General features: G+C 38.9%; 1 protein-coding gene across 1 annotated transcript in view; it reads right to left on the bottom strand.

The window, feature by feature from the left end:
* SLIT3 (slit guidance ligand 3) overlaps window positions 1-17,469 on the bottom strand; it is a gene marked incomplete at its 5' end in the record, with an annotated part of 500,013 nt that overhangs the window by 125,028 nt on the left and 357,516 nt on the right. Inside the window, 2 exons of the mRNA XM_009641607.2 lie at window positions 10,900-11,063; window positions 13,777-13,920. Coding sequence (XP_009639902.1) covers window positions 10,900-11,063; window positions 13,777-13,920 — 308 coding nt within the window. The remainder of the gene's footprint in view (window positions 1-10,899; window positions 11,064-13,776; window positions 13,921-17,469) is intronic.

Here is a 17,469-nt window from a genome sequence, read left to right as displayed (position 1 = left end):
ACTATTTGACCTGAGCCTTAAGATCACTTGGACAGGTGGCTGCTCTATTAAGATATTCCCATCTGGGATAGTAATGTGAAAATCAGCCATCTGCTTGCAGAACTATCGAAGTGCGTATATCCATTTCTACAGACAGGGCTTATCGCTGTACTGCTGCAGGGCTCCGCATGAACACCGCAGGACTCAGGAAGTACAATTAGCCATCACATGCATGTAGTACTTTTTGCACACTGTAAAATCACCTGTGGAAAGCCATGGAAAATAGATACAGGACAGGCACAGAAGAAACACTTGGCTTCATTTCACTATTCCAGACCAGCCATTTGGTCATTTTATTACACCTGAAAGCATGTGTGCACTGTAGCTGAGAACTCTGTGAAGCTTGGCTAAATGTAAAACATGACCTGGGAGTTTCTAGTTATTTCCAAAAGTAAAAAGAATTAAGCTTGCTGTAAAATGTGTAGCCAAGGCAACAGCAACACCTGTGTTGAACTGACAGCAACTGTTTTTAACTGAATTGCGAGTTACTCTGATAACATTTTCATTTCACAATCTATGTGACACCACTATCAGGTACCAGAGCATTGCAATTCCTTGGTATCATAAAACAAACACACATGCCATTTTACAAAACAAGAGTATTGAGATAAAGAAACACTACATTTCCAAGTGCTCAAAAATTTTAGGTGCCTAATACCCACATGGAGAAATTAAGCAACAGAGACAAATACCTTTTTGTGCTATTCTTCTTTTTAAGCATTGTTTAGCTTAACTGAGTTCAGTTTTTAAAACTTAGCTTTGCCCAAAGGACTTAAAAGGGGCGCTGGATGATCTGTTCTGGAAAAAAATCAAGCTGTTTCAAATACTGACCTGACACGTTCATTCTAGAAAAGATGGATCCAGCTGCCTCAAATTTGGCACCAAAAATATGGTCACAGAGATCACTTGGTCTAAAACTTGGACAAAAAAACAGGAATCCCGACACTCACTTCTTCATGCAACCACTAGATCACAATTCTTACAGGTTTTCAGGAGAAAAAGGAGGTACATTGTCATAACTTCACATCGATAGTATTAATTCTTATCAGTAAAATCAGAGAAAATGTAAGAATCTCACATATCCTTCTTCTGATGGCTCCACAACAGACATGTAACAAATTTGCAAGATGAGGCAGTATTTCTGTATAAGAAAACTTCTGTGTGAGGCTCTCAAAGTCATTTATGAATAGGTGTAATTATCTCTACTTTACATGGGGGGAAGTTAGAAGTCTGTTGAAGATCTTACCTAAGCTGTCAAAGCTAAAATGGCCCATTTGGGTATGCTGACTCAGCTTTGTGCTCTCTAACTACTGGATAACACTATTTTTCATACAGGCTATGTTACCCATGTCATTTCAAGAGATAAAAGATAATGCTTTGCAGACTCTTCTGAAGTTCTTTTCCAGTGTACTACTACATAATGAAACGCCAGCGCATTAAGATTGCTCAGATCAGGTCCAAAGTTACGTTAAGTAGCAGGCATCTTGTTACAGAAGCAGCATCCAAAGTGTACCTCAAGTAGAAGGACTCACTGGACAGCTCAAATAGAGAGATGTAGCTTACATTATTTATAAGGTAAGACAACAAAAATGTTTTTTCATTTCTGTAGGTATGGCTGGAGTCACCCTTAATTCGTATTAATCAACAGGATGCCTAACTTCTTCATTCTAAGAGCAATTAAACAGATTAATTACTTAGAAATGGTTATTCTGCATGCAAGCCCTCTGGAAAAGTGTGTTGCAAACATCTCTAGGGCTCCCGCCTGCAGCGCCCAGGAGTCAACACTTCACCTTTTTCATTTTTCCTGTGAGAAAAGGGGAATCTCTCACCTTTTGATGCTTCTGAAAACAGCAGAAGTATCCCAGCATGCCATGCGGCAGGGAGTATGCAGCCTTCCATGGTGCTTGACAGAACCATGTTCAATTTGTATTGTTCTACCACATGGTTAGATCAAGCACAAAGGAAAACCCCATGAACAGCCAGAGTCAGAGTTAGGCAGCGCCAAAGAGAGAAGAGCGTTGAGAGGAAGCAGCATGGAGAAGCACAAGCTGAAGGTTCACGGAGAGCTGCTCTCCACTCCACCCATGCAAAAAGGTGCTGGATACAAGAGGTCATCCTTTACGCTACAACTGCAGGAACACCCTGGAGCACAATTGGGGTTAGTGTACAAGAACAGAGCCCAGGCGAATTCAGAAACAGAACTAACATGACAGAAAATACTGCCAAAGGACTGCAAACAGCTCCTTCCAGGGAGGATGTGCAACTTCCACCACATATTGAATGCCCAAGCTATGCTGCTCTTTATTAGCTACTTACTCTCTCCTGGTGTCTCCTTTCGGTATAAATGCCATTTTGGTTTGCTCCATTTATTTACATGCAATCTTAGAAATACCGCAGCTCGCATTAATAATAGTAGATTCTGAACTGATGGCCAAGCTCTGTCATTAAACGCTCCCCAAGCTCCCTTTGAGCCTGATTTCAGCTCCCAGTGGCTTTTCATGCTGGTGGCACTCACACTGACAATCTGTAATTACCACTGCCCCCACCCCCCAGCTGCACTTTACAGCAAGGTAGCACGCACATGCTACTACAGACATACTAAGGCAAACAGGAGTATTTTATGATTCTGTTTCTTGGCATAATATTTGTTGGGGTTTGTACACCATTTGGTGATGGAAGCATTCTCTCTTTCTGACATCCTGGATTATTTCAAACAGCTTTACTTCTGGTAACTCATTCCTGCAACTTTGAAACTTTGACATATAAAGTAGGGCGCTCAGTTTTGGCTTGACTGCTCCCACTGAAATAAAACTCCCATTGACTTTAATGTCTGCAGAGCTGTGCCAGTGGAGAGTGCTTTTGAAAGTCACATCTCAAATGTTCTCGCAGGCTTCATGACCGAGAGAGGAAGTGGCTGTCCTCTGCAACTGCTCAGAACATTTTGCTGGACTTCAGTGAAGGTCAATGCTCGTGCTTTTAAAAAAAATAATCACTTTCCTTAGTAAGGGGTTTGCACTGCCCAAAGAACAAAGTCAGCATCAAGCAGATTATTCATTGCCTACGTAGAGAACAATGCAAGTACTTGAGCAGAGATGACAGATAATACAGCAAGGGGCTCTGCTTTACTATTTTGCTATGAAACAGCATTATTATGCAGAAAGTCAGCACACAATTACTTGGGAACTGCAGAAAATAAGTAGAGTGTTAACTTAGACACCTCATACTGCGGGTTTGTGTACAGCAATGAAAGTAAGACAATTTGATTTACTGTCCATCTTTACAATCTAAGAAAGAAAGTAAAGCAGCTTTCTAGGGGAACCTAACACAATAAACCTTCAATCCCCACAAGCTGCCAAACTAGCCAGAGTCCTAACTGATACAAAAATTAGATTATTAATTTTCTTTTGTGACTCATGCAGCCATGGCACAAAGAGGCATTAATTTTCTTCCATGATTCATTCAAAGTATGCACAACCCTGGAATCCACCTGCCAATAATTTTGTATGGCTCTAGCAAAGAATGATGCAGAGTCCATATCCTTATTCCTACACAGGTTTTATAATGCAGCAATTCTGGCATGGGCTCTTCAAATAAATTCATCTACAGTACTCTGTTAGGCAATGAGAAGTAATAGCTCATATCTTCCAAAGACTTTTGTATTATATACTGATTTTCAGTATTAAGTGGAATATCTGTAATAAACTCAGTAATTTCAGTGTCAATGAACTCTTTCAGTCCTACTGGAAACAAATGCAGTCAGAGCCCTGCAAACGTCTTCCTGAGAAACCCCTAGAGAATATTTTGAACAAGTCTCTATTCCTCTGCTGCACTAATTAAACACGGCTTACAATAACTGCCTAAGCTAATCATCAACTACAATGAACAAGAGGTACCAGCACACAAAGCAAAGTCTGCCAAAACCCTAATTTATGTCCCCAGAACACAAGAGAGGCAAAATACTCCACAGGCACATTCTGGCCTTTCTGCTTGTTGCAGACTATTGCAAAAAAATGTGCAGGAACATAGCCGCCGCCTCTTTTTTTTTTTTTCTTTTTTTTTTTGTTTTTAAAAATAGAACAAAGCAGAACAAAACAGGGAAGCACACTATTGTGTACATTACATTTAAAAAAAAAACATTCCATAAGCTTTTGGATGTACATAAGATCATTCTGCACAAATGTTTACGCAAAAAAAAAAAAAAGTTGAATAAGGAAGGATTGTATCTTCAGATACTTGCCAGCTTTCATGAAAAATCCCACCCTTTAGATATACTCTACCTACAAGCAGCATTGTATGGTTTGCTCATAGTGTTAATTCACCTCTGGTAATCCAAGATCTGTTTGTTTATCAGTCACTGAATCCACAATATGCTAAGAATTTGTATCCAGGACCCTATTTTTAACTGTCCCATCAAGCTGTAACACCTTAGGAGACTGCCGCAGGCTCAGAATAGTCAGATGAAAATTTATTGTCCAGTTGCAGGCTCAAACATTGTTGCACTGGTTTTAGCTGACTAGCTCTCTTCATGCCACTGCCTCTCCAATTATTGTCTTTATCCTACTCAAGTGACTGCTGTACACACAAAAAAGTGCTAACTTTGTGTCTCTGCTAAGTGTTGCTCAACTTAATCTCAACACTTGCAATGGCAATGTGAGAGAAGAGAAGAGAATAAACTGTCCCACCTTAGTTTTTGAGGTATCTGGGTTACAAGAGTAATCCCTCTGCTTTCTGCCATAGCTAATGAAGACACCTCCAGAGGACACCTCAGATCCCAAGTGAGGAATCTATATTGCTCTGTACTCTGCCTACATGGGGAGTCTAGGACAATTATGTTATTTGGATGCCTAAGTGATATGGATGCATCTGTGCCTCAACATTCATTCTCCCTCTTCTCATTGCCTCTTTACTATAATTGCAAATAAGGATGTTGGCTGGTAACAAAGCAGTTCAGGTGTTTAGTTTTTTGGAAGATGAATTCAACTTAAAAATAAAATGAGGCATAGCCTTAAAATAAACTTTTAAACTGGGACACATCAAATTATTTTCTTATTAAGAACTGTAATCTCTGCCAGACAGATCCACCTGCTCTATGTTAAGCTTTTGCTTCCTTGAGTAAAAGGGTTTCCATTCTGCCTACTTTTCCCCCTACTGCAGTGCAGGAAACCTTCACCATGGTGTTCATCACAAGCTAGTGAAGGGTTAGAGTAATTGACACAAATAGTAACATAAAAATCTGAATTGCTAGCAAAGAGTTACAGAACAGGGAGGGCTATAATCAGTATACAGTACAGCCAAATTACTTTTTCAACAGGAACATTTCTACAGTACAAGGGAATTTAGCTCCATTGCTATTAGTCATTGTAGTCGTGTTGTGTTCTCTAATCACTTCAGAAAAAATTCATGCAAACCAAAGCTCAAATATACTCAGTTACAGTGTACAGTGAAGACTTCAGGTTAATAATTATGAATTCTAGTCTTCAATATACAGGTGATTTGTTGCTGTTAAACAACCTTCCAGTCAGATAGAATTATTCTTATGCACAACAAACGCATATCCTCAGTTTCGCTATATTCAGAGTTTCTGAAGGTATTTTTGCTGAGTCTTTGTGTCTTACAGCAGAAAAAAAAGAAGTAGAACACACGCCATCTGACTGAATAAAACCAAAACACACAAAAAAAAGCCCCACAGAAAGAAATCTGAATGCAGTTAATTTTCCAGTTGTCCAGATCATAGGCAATGTTTCACATTCCTTTCCTTCAGTCTGTTCAAGCAAAAGCCCTGGTGAGCAAAAGTGCTGGAGGTTGGCCTCTAACAAGATTTCCCACAAATGTGACCAGGCCTAGTGCATCCTGTGCAGGATTGCCAGTCCCCACCACTGCCACCTCCAGCATGGGCAAACCTACAAGCTGTCAAGGCTTGGTGCCTGCTCAGGCAGGAGCTCCTGGCCACCAGCATGCCAAGGGCAGGCATAATCGCGAATCCCTGAGCACATGTCACTGCAGCACTGTAACAAGGCAGACGAGCAGGTGGATATCAGTACATTTCATCAAACAGAAAATGCTAAGGGTAGGAATATGAATATACAGTCTATAAATGACTATTTGCATACTAAAAATGGAAGAAATTTGCAAAGTTGTCAACAGAGTGATCATCAAATTATGGGAACAATTGAGAGTTTCAGTCAGATAAATTATGTAAGATCTGGATTAAATTCACTTGCCTTTCATGCCTTTTAAGCACTGTAACAATACATTGCCCCTTTCTTTTTGAGAGCTCAAAGAGCTTAGTGTTTACATGTCAGTAAAAGCAGAGAAGGGGGTAACCTAGGAAGACCAAGAGACAGGAAACCTGTGAACTGCTGCAGGGACCGGAGAAAAAGTCCTGATGTGCAGCCTGTTTTCTCCTGACTGGGAATACTGTGTCCATTGCAGTCCTATGCTATATGTATGAAGACAGAGACTGGAAAAGACACATAAAGAATTAAGAGGAAAACTGCAATTAGTAAGAAGACGTTTTATCAAATGCCTTCGAAAATTATGAGTGAACAAACAGCAACTACTTTACTATCTAATAACAGGGTAACACAAGAGATATGACACTAGCCCTAAATATTCAGGCTCTGGATCTGTATGTACCACAGAAGCTGACTTTGATTTGGGCTGGGTTAACAAGAAGCAGTGTCCAAAGAGGAGAGAATTGTGCTGGCAGATGGTTCATTGTCCTCCTCCTATTATTCCCTATGCTTTTGTTTTGAACAGCGCTATGTGGAACTGAAGTAATTCAAGTCAGTTAGATACAATATATGCCCCTCCGCAAGAGGAAGCAGGATGACAGGTTCACTTCATAGTATTTCAAATAGTAACCTTATTTCTAAGAGTCTTATTTCTAAGAATTAGAAGATAAAAAGCTTTTGTGATATGATGCTCATAGATATACATACACTTTGATCATTATCAGAAATGGCGTGTAGGTATGGCAGGTGGAACTTTCATCGCTTTTGAATTACACAATATACTGAAAGATGCAAACATATCACAGGGAAAAAAATACACAGTTGAATACAAGGGCAGCTCTCTGCAAAAGCTATTTCATACAGTGTCACACAGCAATCAAGGATCCTGCCAACTCTTGAAGTGACAATAAGCTACCACAGAGAAAACACAATCTGCTCACAGATTCATTTCCCTTCCTCCTAAAGCCCAGTGCTGCTTTAGAAAACAAAACTGCTGTGTGGTGAACTTAATCAAATGCTACTGGGCAGAAGATGTTGTTCTTTTTTTTCCTCCCTATTCCGACTAAGAACAGGAGTCTCCAGTGACCTATGGCTGGCAGGTACCATTGGATCCTTAGGTGGTCATAGTGGGCAGACGCAGCCAAAAATACAATGATCATCAGAATTTTACTGTTGCCACTGAAAATGACAGTATTTCCCTTCTCTAAACAGAAGAGAGACAGAATTAGTCACAGCCTGTTCCTCCAATTTCTCTTTCAAGAAAAACCTTTTTTAGTCTCAGATTCTAAAGCTGTGGGGAGAGAGTTGAGCAAGGGGGAGGTTTATTATTATTTTCGTGCAACACATTAAATGGAAGGCAGAAAAACATGGGAAATAGTATCTATTGCAATCTGAGGCTTAAACATATTTGATAGTATATTCATCAGCTTTGCCTGTCTCACAGCCCCGGGCAAAACCATGCCCCTTTCCCTGCTGTTACTTCATTTCATGCTGTAATGCTTCCAATTCTCCTTTTAAAAAGAATTATGTACATTATCTACCTGTTGCACAGAATCTCCTTCCTATGGCCACCACATAACCTTTGCAGATGTTGCTCCATCATTCTCAGTAAAAGCTTGAGTCATTTGGTTCAGGGAGGAAATAGCATCTGGGAAAAGTACCTCAATGATGAATTAAAAAAAAGAAGGCAAGTACTTCTCGCTAAACACTACCTAAAAGGATGGTGGGGAGCTGGAATAAAAACTGAAGGAAACAATATAGAGAATGAAGTTTTCCAGATTTGACTTTTTTTTTTTTTATTGTGCTGCATAGTTTTGTCTTCACAGTTTCATTTAATTAATCAAATACAGTTCTATTTAGTCCATCTGCATCTCTGAATGTCCTCTTGATGTTCCTCTACCATTTTAGTCCAATGAAACTTCAAACATCTCAGCTTTTCTTCCCCGTTCCTGCTAACCACTCCTCTCTCCTATCCTTGTACAGAAAGCGTTTCCCCTTCTCTTAATTTACTGAACAATCACATTTTTTCTCATGCCAGGTCCTTCCTGACAGTCCCCTTTGTGATAATTTGTAGAATCTGAATGAATGTGGAAAACATACAGGTGTCTTCAGGACAACCTCAGAATTTTATGACTTCAGAACTGGTCCTTTCTCTGATGTCAAAGTATTAAGCTCACCTAAATTTAACTACTCATGGCTGTGATCGTGACACTGGCTGAGTGACACCTCTACTCCCACGGAGCCTTTTGAGAAAAGATATGCACATTTACAAAAGGGCCTGAAATGAAAATTCTTTTCTCATACAGTGAGCAAAAGATGTAAAAACTAGACAGGGAGAATCCTACATCCAGCCAGCAAGGACACTGATGAGTTACTCAGCACTGCCATCCCAGGGGGACTGTGCAGGCTCATCCCTGGATAACACAAAGCACTGCTCAATACGTCTGACTTTGAATGATGAAGATTCATACCTCATGGACTTTTCTGCACAGAGACGTGCTGCGTTAAATCCTGGGATGAAACATATTCCTCTAAATGAAAACATGGAAAATTCCTGCTAAATGCCAAGTCTGAAGCAGCCATGATTCAAAGGGACAACTTGAGCAGAACAGGTGCCAAGGATGTCTGTTCTCTGGAATGATTTACAAACTAAGATTCTCCTAACCCATTAAATGTTCCCCCTATCTCATGTAAGCAGACAGCAAGTCAAGTCCAATGGATCTTATCGCCATCTGGAAACTCTACAGGCAAGGATATCTTCTCTATTGAGTTTGTGAATAGAATTAGTTTTCATCCAGCTGAAATCTTTGTTCTGAAGCTGTACAATCCCTGCTCTCCTCCTTTATAAGTCAGGTTTATGCCTTTTCCATGTGGTTTTAATATACTCGTAGAACTGGAGACCAAGTCAAAACCAGCCTAATGCATCAAGGAAAGGACCCCCAAGACAAGAACTCACACAAAATATTATTCTCAACATCACCAGGTACTGTGCTCTGTATTGTTGCTCTTCTTAGCTATGACCTTTCATAAATGATATCAGATGGCGTTTGCCTTAGCCAATAGCCTGTACCATTGTTCAAAGCATGCATGCACATACATAACATTAGTTTCTCTAGCCTATTAATAAAAGCAGAAGAAAATAACAATGGCAAATTGGGTACAGATTTATACTGATTTGTTTCTACAGTCTACTTTCCTCTCTAAATTATATTTATGCATTTTCATTTCCAGTTTCTTTAAACATGAATAATACTGGCTAATTATCTTGTTATTATGATGGACACAATCCAAAAACCTAGATAAAAGTATATCATAATTTCAGTTCTGGTTACAGATTTTGTGGCTTGAATCACAAGTGACTGAAGACTTTAACAAGTATGCCCAAGAAAACCTCACTGCAAATGAAGTTATCTTTATTTTATTTTCCCCATAAAGTGAAGGTTTAGGTCAGCATATTGCTCACAGAGACACACAAAGCACAATGGCTTGTTTTGGGCTGCTGCCATTGAGGTTCATGCTGCATCCCCATCTAGAGTCATTAATCTTTTACCACCAGGAACACAATTAATCATGGGATTTCTTTTCAGAGGAAAAAGACAAAAATTTTAGTAATTTTTATAGAAAACTCTGCAAGGTACTCCATCAATAATAGTAATTTTTCTTCTCAGTACACACTAATAGATTTGCTCATTGAAACCTGCTTGTCTTTTCAGTATACAAAAATACAGTAATCTAAAATACATATAACCAATAGAAAAAACATGTGAAGAAGCAGTCTGCTTAGTTGTGCTGTATAAGGCAATAAATGTCCTTTTACTGATAGCTGGACCATAAATAAAGAACAGATACAGTTGAGAAAAAGGTGTTTATGTTACTTTGGAAGTTTTTTTCAGGTGGAAACATTTTTCCATCTACCTCACAACTCAAAATATTTGCATCAACTACGATGCAAGTTTTAATTCAAGATTTACTAAACCCCAAAATCTTACCAACTTTGCTGGCAGTTTTGCTTGAATTAGTGCATCTTACTTGTGGATATAAACAAATCTATGAGAGCAGATGAATTGAAGCCATCCCCTCACCCCCAGCTTCACCCACATCCTAGATCAGAAATGCCCATTGCCAGCTCTATAAAAATCTCACTCAAACCATTCTCAGCCTTTTAGGTCTAAGAACTGACTTGAGCTCAGCTGTCATTAAGGTCAATAAGAGTTCTGCCCGACTACAAATGATGATGCATCCACCTTCCACCCCTTCAAAATATGACATTTGCTACATGGATTTGTATACATCTTCATTGTTTTCTTTAGACATTTTATAACCTAGTAATACTTTTAAAATTAAATGTCACAATCTTTTCTTTTTTTTCTTTTATTTGTTTTTAAGAGACACACAGAAGACAGCTATAGACTGCCCTCCCCCCCCCCCCCCCTTTTTTTTTTTTTTTTTTAAGTCCATAAGATAATTGGCTTTCTGGACAACTAACTCAATTTTCCAAATTTAATTTTAAAAGATGCTCCATAATATCCATTATAGCAAACACTGTCCTGCAGATTCAATTAGTGGGCTCTCTGGACCTGCTTATTTCTGAATTGAAAGTGCAGTACAGCTTGGATAAATGAATTACCTGAGCAGCGGAACTTCTTGCTCTTGATCTGGCTGATTCGTTTGTTGGCAAGGCGACGCGGATTGCTGCATCGAGCGCCGCTGGTTTCTATCGGATTATCCTGCAGGTAATCAGCCAGCCACTTCAAATGGCAGTCGCACACAAATGGATTCTGAGCTAAATGTCTGCAAGAAGGATGGGATGTTTAATCAGAAGTGACCTGTGACACTGTACTCCATCACTGTTTTTCACAAACGCAAACCTGAAGAGTAGAGTAATTGAATAAGCTTCCAAAAACCCAGGCCTGGCGGAAACCACACAGAGCTCCACATGAATGGGAGAATTCTGTGAGCTATCACATTTCGTAGCTCATTAAGCCTGCTGCAAGTCCTTTCACAGAGGAAACAAAAATTAATATAGCAAAGCCTATTTTAAAGGACATAGACCTCCTGTTTACAAAGTCCTATGTTTTCTCCTGAGAGCTTGATATGCTGCCTTTTGAGAGAAATGCACCTTTTTAAATGCACCTGACCTGAATATCATTCTGTATCCTGATTTAAAAGAAATTTTATTGGCAAGCTCAGTTTCCTAGGGATCAAAATGTGAATCAGTAAAGTGCCTTGGATCTGTGGGCAAAGCCAGAAGTGATCCAGAGGCCTCTTCTCAACAGTGAAATTGAGATTTGCATACACTCATCATGCATAATAATATTCCCCTTATACGTATTTTTTCCTGGACCAAAAATTTTTACTTTTGAGACTGAACCGTTTATGCAAGGTAGAACTTGACTCTATCCTTCACCATAATTTGCACAACATATCTCCCACCCAATTAGAAATAGGTGTTATATCATTGACTTTAGGTGGATATTTAAATTTTGTTAATCAAAATCTGCTGGAGTATCTTAGAGAGTTATGTTGTTATGATGTTATGCTGCTGTTATGATTCATTCTGCTTGACAAAGTTGAGCACTGTATCAGGAGAGTTCGTCAGGTCTTTCTTAGAGCCCGATTCTGATCTCAGTTAAATTAACTTGCACCAGTCCCTCTAACTTCCAAGGGAGCAGGTCATGGCTCTCCTATAACTGAAAAGACAGTTTAAAAAAAGACAGATGTTTAAATTTGGTTTGGACAGAGGTGTAAAGTTATGTCCTCTGTTACTACTAGTGTATTTTTTCCCACCTGTAGAAACTTATTTTCTTTTCTGTTTGCAGTTATATTTAGGAACTGTCACTTAACAGAATGAGTATAAAATACAACAGGGCAAGGGCTGTCAAGGAGTGGGAAGCGATAGCATACATAGAACGTGCCTGAAGAAACTAAAGATTACTGTTGTAGTGGAGCCATTCCTAATGTGAAAGGTCCAAAGAACAAACAAACATATAGTGACGGGATATGGGACTGGTTTTGTAGCTCTAGAAAAAAGGCAGAAAATGGCAATCGCTTGGAGTACTAAAAATGGGAGAATGAATCAAAACATTTCATGAAAAAGTGTCTCAGTGTGAAGCAACAAGTCCATTCTAAGTAATGGCCACCAGAAGTACCAATAAAACCCCATGGAAACCAAGGAGAAATTTTTATATCTTAAGGGTGTTGCCTGTTGTTTAACTTGACAAATCTTATATACCTCTGTAAATGAACCTTCTCTGTCATCCTTGTTTACATATATGCATATTTGTATATGTACAGAGAGAGATATATACACATATATGCATATGTATATAGATATGTATAGATATATGTGAATATATCTATGCACATATATAGCATGTTGCAACAGAAGAAAGCAGTGTGTGTGTACATGATTATTCTAATGCCCTAAGGATTTGCAGCAATACATACTGGCCAGATATCTGTTGGAAATTAAGGTTGTGCTTGTGGCTGCCTGAGAATGTAGCAGGTACCCTGCTGCTAGAAATCATCCCTAATAGTTAATTTATATATTAATTAAAACATTTATAAAACTAATTTGGCCACTGCATTTCCAGTATTAAAATATATCTGTGTATATATGCATACACACATACTGGAATATATATGCACATTATATCTGTATAGATACACATACGATAGTACTGGAAATGTATCTATACACATGCACATATATATTTTAATATTGGAAATGTATATAGTTGCACACTACATAAACACACAGAACCTTATAAATATATATACACATAAACACACATACACAATATTGGGTGAAGGGATTCTTCCTCGGTTTTCATTTATATCAGGCTGCCAACTCCAGCTCTGAAGGAGTATTATTTACCTTATTATCTTAGTACTCACAGCTTAAGGATGAAACCTTCTTCCGTAAAATATCGAGTCATTTCTACCCTTTTGCTTCCAATTTTGCTTCTGATCCCTCTTACCCTAATGCCTTCAATTCAAAGACTCTCAGAAAATGTTTAGTGGATTTTCTTAATGGCTCAAATAATACAATGTATCATTTCCCTTAAGTGGAATGTCAGCTGAAATACAGTTTCAGAAGTCACCAGCTGTACAGTGGGACTCAGACCCAGTAAGGAGAGAGGCCAACTCACTAGCTCATTAAAAACTATTAGGCAATGGTTTCAATAGAATCTGTGTTCATATATTGTACGGAGTCAAATCTACATATTATTTTCCCAACAAACAGTATGAATGAATTACTCCGGGAGCGTAATATGCTTATGACATTTATGTCACTATGGGCAGGCTGTATCAATAGCTGGCCATGCTGAATTTATGCAATACTTCTTCTTGCTCCTTCTATTTCTGTCAGAAAAGGAGGGGCTACTACCTTGGGGTCTCTTCCAAATTGTCTTGATGTCAGATGCAAAGCCTTTGCAAAGACGGGCAACATCTTTGAGGGAAAAAGCAAGAGCTGTCACTTATGATATGCCTGCATACTCACAGAGTCTGGATCGATCGAAGCGGTGCAAAGAGCCCCTTGCTGATGGTCTGCAGTTTGTTGTCATAAAGAGATAGCAGTTTGAGATTATGCAGACCTTGGAACGTGTTTACCCTCAGGCAGTTGATCTTATTGGCATTGAGAAGCCTGAAAACAGAGGAAAGGTTTATAATTCATTAATCTTGTAATAATCAAATAAAGATAGACTGAACTTTGGGTTTAAATCTAAAAAAATATTAACCCAGTCACCAAAGCCAACCCGCATTTAAAGGTCTTCATTTGCCTGTTATATTAAAAAAAAAAAAACCAGTCAACATTAGTACTCTCATAGCTGGGGAATATACAGACATATAACAGCACTAGCTATCTTAAAATACTTAAAATAATTTTAAGCCCAGTGTCCCCCCCCCCCCACCTTCCCTCGAAATTCTACTTTTTTTTATTCTACACAGATATTTAAAGAAGTCTTCAGCTTAATAATCATAGAAATGGCAAACACTCCCCACTGTCCTATTCCATACACACACCCATATACAAAGTCCACAACGAGAAGAAACTTTTTTTTCAATTTTCTTTATCAGCAGCTGTCTTACGTCTAACTGAAATTCTGGAAGTTTGACATAATTTGATCATGGAAGGAAAGAAAACGTGATTGTCCTGAGACAAGAAGAGAGCAGTGTAGGGTATGGACTATAACTTACTGAGAGGCAAGCTCACCTCATGGCTAAGGATACTCAAGCAGTGGAACAAGTTGCTCAGAATTGTGCAGTCTGCAGTGCTGGAGGTTTTCAAGATGATATTGAACAAAGCCATGAGCAACCTGCTCTGATGTAATAAGGTTACTCTGCTTTGAGCAAGGGTTCTCCAGTCTCATTAGCCAGTGACCACATGAAGTCCCTTCCAACCTCCACTGTCCTACAACTTGATATATCTACTCTATTCCAGTTACACCAGATTCCTGTGCAGTTGTGGAAAAGCAGCACAAAGGCAATTTACATACTTTTTATTTTTTTTTCTCGTATCTATTTTGCACATCTACACAGCAGCCAGTTGGCAGACTTAATCAGTTCAGCTAGAAAATCTTGGACAGTACTTGTACAAGTTCTCTTAGATGATTCAGCCAGAGTTCTGTCACATATAACAAGTATATACAATCCCAACAACAAGCTGGATCTCCCTCTGAGACAATCAAATACGAGAACACTTAAATTGTCATTGTCATCTGCATATGTGGTATTTTACACTTAGAAGGAAAATAGGCAGGAAATGACCTATTCTTCCTACAAAAGCCAAAATCCACATCTTTTGACTACTATCAGCCTAAGAAAAATGACGCTTTGCAAACAATATATGTTGTTAACTCAGTTCTCTGAGTCACAAAATTCTTGCTACTTTGTCAATGAGCTTGAAGGGCTTAATATTGCAAAATCGTGGCTCTCTATGAGGCACCACACTAATACTAAAACAGAAGACAAGTGTGTTTATAGGCAAAAAGGAAGAGACATCCTCCATTCCTCAGCAAGCAAATATATCACCTTAAACACACCTCTAAAAGCGCAGGGAGCTTCCATTTTCAACAAATTGCAGCTAAACCACTACAGACAACAGGCAGACTATCAGGGAAGAAATGCATGCTTGTTAGCTGCACCTGATGCTTTTGCTCAAAAAACCAACTTCAGAAGGTGTGTCCTCTGCAGAGCACCCTGCCTTTGCATTGCTGAAACCTTTGGACATTGTACACTCATTACAGCTCTCTGCTCCTACGGGCATTTTGGCAGAGCCTCATTACTGCAGTAAACGGCTACAGTAAAAAATAGACATGTTAAAGATGGACACATAGTTGGGCACAGTCCTTTTCTCAAGGACGGGAATGCAGTGCCTTGGAATGAGAGGGTGTCAGAGCAGAACTCACCTTTCTAGCCAACAGAAAAGTCAATATCAATTTACCTGAATTTTCTTCTTTATATGTTGTGGAAAAAGAAGTTGGACATTAGATAAGAGAAAGTCCCATAGAAGGCCATGATGGATAAATGAAGTTACACTTTTGCATGAACTGATAGCTAAAATAATGTTATGAAATCCTAAGCAGCACTAGTATGATCCCTCTGTAATCTGTATTTCTGTGACTGATAATCATGTGACTCCTAATCCACACTCCTCCTAACTCCACCAGAAGTAGCAGGGTAATTTTCATATTAGGCTACAGGAACAGTTCCTCCCATGCATTCGACTTCTGAGATTTTGCTCCAAAGGCAGACAACAATGTCACCTCTTACTACTGACTTCTTATAGCCATTTGTATGCCCAAGCCAAAGCAATCTTCATTCTCTCTCGGTCCTCATGCATTTCTCTTTCAAGCTTGTACATTACCTTCTCCATAAAGAACAGGTTAGCAAGTCATTAGAAGGCAGAATCGGCTACTGAGTTTTGAACAATATCCCCAGGTACTGTTCAATATGCCAATTATGAACAGATACATTCATGAGGAGAGGAAGTACAAACCAAAGGATTTGTAATGCCTAAGCGGCATTTGAACATATCTGTTCTTATGTTGGGGTTTGGTTCACATTGGTTTTAGGTAACGCATATTAGCTTAGATTGGTTTTTCCATGATGAAGGCTTCATATCTAAGTTATGCAGGAAGCAAACTGAAAGCAAGTATGTACTTTGACTTATTTTGCTAGATGCTTTTTTCCTAATAATATACTAATATTTTATGTTGCAAGCAGTAATTCTAACAAAGCATAAAGCAAAAATGAAAATAATCCCAGTAATAAGAAAATTCACAACTGAACTACAGCTGTATTCATATACATGGACAACCAGCATGCCTTTTTGTGATGCTTAAGAAGCGCACACATAGCAGAGCTGCACTGTGCAGATGCTATTCCTTCCAGTGTGAAGAGTGGGCTTGAAGTCCAGCCATCATTGATCCCACTCAATAAACTCTCAGAGCAAAGCTGTCCTAGAACTGCAGTGAATACACTGGATTCAAACTCGTTCTCCGATTAGTTTCAACAAAACTTGAATAAACCCAGCGCTGGAAATTAGAATTTACAATGTGACAAGTTTTCCTGGCATGAATTTTCAATGACTAGATTCGTGGTAACATAATCTGTGACATTTCTGTAAGAGCCAAATACCAAAAATGAGAGAAACTGATCCTACATACAACCACAAGTACAGAGACACGCTCTCTCCTTTAAGCATCGGAGAAAGTAATTTGGAACAGGAAAGTGCTTGTGCAGACTGTTTAGAAGTGGGAATTCAGGTACTACACAGCTTTTCGGAGGTGACAACACCTATCCTGTGTATCATCTACACATTATATTTGCAGTACCTAAATCTAAAGAGAACAGATAGTGGCTCAACAGTAACACAGATGTGGCCATATTTAGTGGATCATGAGATAGATTAATGTCCTATTTCTGATCAGAATCAGTGAGAGAAGGGGAGCGGAGGAAGTGAAAAGCTGTGAGAAAGCAGAATAAATAATCCTTACAATTTTTTTCCTCCTACTTAGTGCGAGTTAGAGGATGACTTTTGGCCAGAAGGTTTATATTCCTTGCAAAACTCTCGGTTATTTTAAAATACCCCCTCTATCGATATTCCCCTATGCAAGTTCCAGTTTTTTGCTTAACCTTTCTTCACTGTCATAGCTCCCTAATAGCATCTAATTATTAATTAGGTATACAA

The sequence above is a fragment of the Egretta garzetta genome, unplaced genomic scaffold, assembly GCF_000687185.1.
Source record: "Egretta garzetta isolate BGI_Z169 unplaced genomic scaffold, ASM68718v1 scaffold97, whole genome shotgun sequence".
Taxonomy (NCBI): Eukaryota; Metazoa; Chordata; class Aves; order Pelecaniformes; family Ardeidae; genus Egretta; species Egretta garzetta.
This window is presented reverse-complemented; position numbering and strand designations above follow the sequence as displayed.